Source organism: Sinocyclocheilus anshuiensis, unplaced genomic scaffold, assembly GCF_001515605.1.
Source record: "Sinocyclocheilus anshuiensis isolate Anshui unplaced genomic scaffold, SAMN03320099.WGS_v1.1 scaffold1312, whole genome shotgun sequence".
In the NCBI taxonomy this organism is placed as follows: domain Eukaryota; kingdom Metazoa; phylum Chordata; class Actinopteri; order Cypriniformes; family Cyprinidae; genus Sinocyclocheilus; species Sinocyclocheilus anshuiensis.
Window position 1 is genome coordinate 75,369 of NW_015544237.1, and position 5,444 is coordinate 80,812.

General features: G+C 42.0%; 1 protein-coding gene across 1 annotated transcript in view; it reads right to left on the reverse strand.

The window, feature by feature from the left end:
- Window positions 1-5,337, reverse strand: part of LOC107697587 (keratinocyte differentiation factor 1-like) — a 9,021-nt gene extending 3,684 nt beyond the window's left edge. Inside the window, exons 1-3 of the mRNA XM_016498385.1 lie at window positions 5,058-5,337; window positions 1,917-2,947; window positions 1,759-1,836 (exon numbers count right to left, since the gene is read on the reverse strand). Coding sequence (XP_016353871.1) covers window positions 1,759-1,836; window positions 1,917-2,928 — 1,090 coding nt within the window. The 5' untranslated portion in view covers window positions 2,929-2,947; window positions 5,058-5,337. The remainder of the gene's footprint in view (window positions 1-1,758; window positions 1,837-1,916; window positions 2,948-5,057) is intronic.
- Between the last annotated feature and the right edge of the window lie 107 nt (window positions 5,338-5,444).

Below are 5,444 nucleotides of genomic sequence, written 5' to 3' on the forward strand. Positions count from 1 at the left end.
CACTTTTTTTTTATGGATGGGCGCTTTTTATTTAACTTCTTTTGGACTGAAGCAATGCAACACCCGCTGAGTGCCATTAAACAGCTTGAAAGATCAAAGACAATTTTTAATATAACTCCGACTGGATTAGTCTGAAAGAAGAAAGTCATTTACACCTAGGATGCCTTGAGGGTGAGTAATTTGTGGGCTAATTTTCATTTTTGGGTGAACTAACCCTTTAAGATATGTTTTTGTCGATCCGATCACAAGTGGACGATGCTAAATACGGGTCTCAAACGTTAAGAGCTAGCTTGTCCACTTTTGACCACTTCCAGAGATTGACTGGATTGATTTCCTAGTGTAGATGCTCATGTAGTTCCAACAGCATCCTCTCTGCCTACTGACGTAATTCTTAAATATTTTGTGACATGTTGTTGAAGTGCACTAACATGATGGGATTTAAACTTTGCCATCTGAAATCGTACGTTTGGTTTGAGGGTGAAAAGATGTAAAAAGCACAATTTTCTCTTACCGTTCCTAATTCTAACACAAACCCACAGCGTTTGGTGTAGAAGCAGCAATGAAAGCTGCTGCTCTACGTATTGTCTCCTTTCACGTTTAAATGTCAATTGCGCAAGCTTATTGAGCAATATTAGATCGAAAGATCAGAAAAAGCCCATACATACACCCGCCCATAGACCCTTCCCTCAAAGAAATCAGGAAAGTGGTCAAAAGAGGTGGATTAAAACAGCAGGTGTAAACAGGAATGTGTCTCCCTCATCTACTTGTGATCCGATCAACCAAAGCTCATCTTAATACCAGATGTAAACCGCGACAAAACAAAACGGAACATCCACAGTCATTCTGGCGAATATTTACTCAGCTAGTTTTGTATAAAACTACATTTCAATATTATAAAATGATTCAGGGTTGGTATGTTTGCTTTGGATGTTTATTTCATCGTCATTATTACCGTATTCCATTCATGGTATTTTGTGACATTTGGACCCGCTTTTTTTTGCCTGCAAATTTTCGCCAAGTCATCAATAGCACTGAACTACAATTTTAGGCAAAAACATTTTTTTCAGTACAGATTTTCATTCAAGTGACACCCTACATTTGCACACGTCTCTAGCATAGAAGGATACCACAGCGCAAGAAAAGCGAGACCTTCAGACAAGTTACATAATGAGAGCACCACCATTATGTGAGGAAGGGTAGATGTGATCTGATATGGTGGAATAGTGGATAAACTGCTTGGAGGCGAGCTAAGGCCCCTCAAGAGCATTTGTAAAGTGAGATGAGAAGCGTCAGTGTTCACTGTCAGAAGCTTTAGGCCCTGCAACTACAGTTTACGGAGACAGGTGGGTGAGGGCATTATTCTTTGGGGGGAAAAGCGAGACCTTCAGACAAGTTACATAATGAGAGCACCACCATTATGTGAGGAAGGGTAGATGTGATCTGATATGGTGGAATAGTGGATAAACTGCTTGGAGCCGAGCTAAGGCCCCTCAAGAGCATTTGTAAAGTGAGATGAGAAGCGTCAGTGTTCACTTTCAGAAGCTTTAGGCCCTGCAACTACAGTTTACGGAGACAGGTGGGAATGCCAACTTCAAAAGTAGAGAATGAGTGAGAAAAAATTTGGGAACACTGAGAAAAGAATACGCCATCCTCAGGGTGCAATTCCAACAGGTTAGGGTTAACATGGCACCATGAACTGGCGGTAAATTATCTTTTCCCATCAGACCATCCAGAAACTATAAGAAGCAAGACACTTACTTTTCCCGCTGTGGCCTCTCATCTTTCGAGCAAGCTCATCTGACTGTGTCAGTTCTGATACTAGCACCTCGGGTTCTCCTTGAGGGAAAAAGAAATGGCGTCAAAAGACATTCAAACATCATCGTGCCCTACTGACACTCTTATCCACCATCACTTACCATCACTAAAGGTGAAGGTCATGGTCTCGTTCCCACTGTCGGGCAGCGTTCCATCCCTCCTCCCGTTAGTATGCTGCATTGCATCATGCGATTTATAGTCTTTGCTTTTGCAACCTTTCGAGAACTTGTTGCGGGTGCTGATGCGTATGACGCCATGCACCAGCCGACACTCCGCTTCTTGCTCCTCCAAGTTGTAGTCCTGAGCAATGCTGTTGATCAGATCGCTGATCTCGTTGGTTTTAAGGGAGAAGGACACGTCGGATGTGCATTTGGCCAGCTGCTCAATCTGGTGCATTTTATAAAGTTCTAGAAGCTTTTTAGTGATTAGCGAGTCGATGTCAGTGCCGCCATCATCCAGGTCGTCTAGATCCAAATCTTCCCTTGAGTAGATACTGATGGAACGCTGGTTGTTGTCGCCCTTTCCAGCCGTTCTGGTCCGTCTTGGAGGCGCCTCGGAGTTGACAGGGTACTCCACTTTCTTGCCAGCAAAATAGACGTCGCCGTACCTGAAGCTAGAGCTTGGCAACTGCCTCTGTTTACTCGGTTCAAGGCTTACGCCGCACGTGGTATTGGACGGAGCCAATCCATTGGGCTTCCTCAGTTCTGGCTCAGCTTTTAAAGGGTTGTCAGTGGAGCTCTCGTTGGGCGGCAAGCAAGGTTTGCGAGACCCGTAAAGCCCACAAGTCAGAATGCAGCAAAGCAGAGCTTTGCAACCACTCCAGCCAAGAGAGGCGCATGAGCCGCAGGCTTGCGTACCTTGAGGAGAGTCGGCGGAGCCTGGGATAAAGCCCAGGGTTTCTGAGCCTCGTCCATTGGCGTAATGAGAATGGGTTTTACGGGGGAACTGCAAGTCTATGCTACGAGGTTGCTCAATGTAGTTCTCCTTGTAGGTCTCCTGACTGGTGCTGCTGTCCTTGGAGTAAGTGCGGCTCTGCCTGTAGCCATCAGCCCTAGAGCGGCTTGAGCTATGAGGACGCGTCTTGTGATGTGCTCCTGTGCTGTGGCCAGGCATAACTCAGCACATTCAGGACCTGCAGGAACATGGGATGGACATTAATGCATCAAGATTTAAAGAGCTGAAATAGTTCACAAGTTCAAGCATTGCTTCTTAGGCACGTTTCACACACCTAACCTGAACAGAGCCAATATTAACATTAACGTTCACACTGCACACATAAACAAAGCAGCACAATCCTGTGTACCTGCATGTAGAGAAGTGCTGAGCCTATCTTTGCAGAACGTTGCATGCATGATTAAATTACAGCATTATTTGCAATTTAGGCTTTTATGGAGCAACATAAAATGACAATTAAAAGACGCCTGTCAAGTTTAATACAAGTTGTATGCGCAGTGACAGACAGACAAACAACACTTAATACTTAAATAAATCTGATTGAGACAAGGCAATATAAGCAGTTTGAGACAACACTTTAGATTTTGCCATTTAATTGCGATGTAGATGTTAATATGGTCTTCTTATGTGGTTTGTAGTTCTCAATCAAGTTCTCCTAACCATTTTATCATTTATGGCATACATATTAAAGTAAATACATATGTATGCTGTTGCAATTACTCTGTTGATGAAAGATGGCCTTGTTATATTTAAAAAAAATAAAATAAAAACCAAAGAAATAATTTTAAGCAATGACTGCTAAGAAAAATGACTAATGTTTTTTAGTGAATATACATAAACGTCAAAGTGTTAAACAGGCCTCAGATTTCTCATTTATTGCACAATGACTTCCTCAAGCCTGGAGATATAACAAAAAACAACACAACCGTGCAATGATGATGGTGAAATCAAATAATGAAATGGACTATTAAACAGTCGTGGCCTAATGGTTAGAGATTCGAACTTGTAATCCAAAGGTTGTGGATTCGAGTCTTGTGCACTTGGATGGGTTAAATGCTGAGCACTATTTCCGAGTATGGGACACCACACTTGGCTACACGTCACACTTTAATCATCAACATTGCACCAATATGCCACTGACCATATTTTGCTCGACTAAGTCGAAATAACATATAGTGGACACCTTCATTCTGTGTCTACATGTGTTGTGCTCCAAAGGCATTTCAAACATGTCAACAGTGAGCTGATCTGTATCTAGATAGCATAGAAGGGTTATTTATGCAAGCCTGGAAAATGCGAACATTTGGAGCGGTTATATCAGCACAACCATATCCGGATCTTAATATTACACATTAAAAAATATAAGCTGCATCTTCTGTAGCTCTTCTTACACTTATAAAGAAAGGTTCCAAAAGTGGGTATGCCATAGAAGAACCATTTTGGGTTCTCCAAAGAACCCTTTTCCACTATAAAGAACCTTTTGTGCATTGGAAAGGTTCCATGGATGTTAAAAGTTCTTCGTGGAACCAGATATGCCAATAAATAACCTATATTTTTAAGAGTGCAGCATGTTTAAAATTAGTAAAGAGGGTTTTCTTTGGTGGGCAGGAATTATTCGATCATCAAGTTATTAATTTTTTCATGTGTTTTTAAATACACTCCCTTGAGACTTCAGCTTTCATACAGTCAGTGTTTGACTCAAGGATTCCGTTGTTTGTCTAGAATCATTCGTTTTCGATGAATCCGGTCACAAATTCTCAGAAAGCAACATGATGTCATCCATACTGTGAATATCACCTGATATAGATAAGTATTGTCATTTGTCATCAACCAACTGATAGTTTGAGGACATTATTGTGTATCAAGTGGATGAGAAGGAAATACCCAGAATACATCCGTAGAAAGGACTGGTTATTAATTTATGATCATTATCAGTGAACAGTTTAGTCAGACGTAAAGCAGGCCTGTAAAGTGCACTCCTGCCAGTCCAAAAAACTTTATTTGGACTATTTAGCAGATGGAACATATGCATTGCCTGTATTGGCAAAATGCAGTTTGTCTGTCCAAACAATATTAAATGCTTAGTTAGTCTGTTTTAACAGCCTCTAACTGTACTCGTCTGAATGCAATGGCTGTACCAGAATTTATGGACTTAACAGAATTATTTATGGCTACAATTCTTTGGAAAGTCCCAATGCAAAACGAGCACGCATCCGCTAGGATCCACTGATTGCGAGGGTTCTAGTGACTCGTTCGCAGAGCAGATGGTTTGTCAAGGTGTCACTTACCGCATAGGCTCGGATGAAATCTTCAGATGTTTGGAACGCAACTTCTAGCGTTCAAGATCGCGGAAGTAGCCCGAGTGTGAAGTATGTTCCCTTTGACGCGTTATAACCTCCACTTCATCGATCTTTGTTTTGACTCACAGACTGAAAATGGGTCAAACGTGTCGATTTCGTCGCGCAACACGCGCTTTCAGATTCGGCTCATACTGAAGCTTTGCTCGGTGAGATTGGTTCCTTTGCTCCGCCGTGCCGTACTTTACCTGCGGCTACAGGTAAATCCACCGCCCACTTGCAGGTAAGCAGTGACGTCAGGTCCTTGAAACGGATGTGTTGCTTAAAACTTCGAAATACCTTTTGTTCGTTTACTTTTGCTTTCCTATAAATCAAATA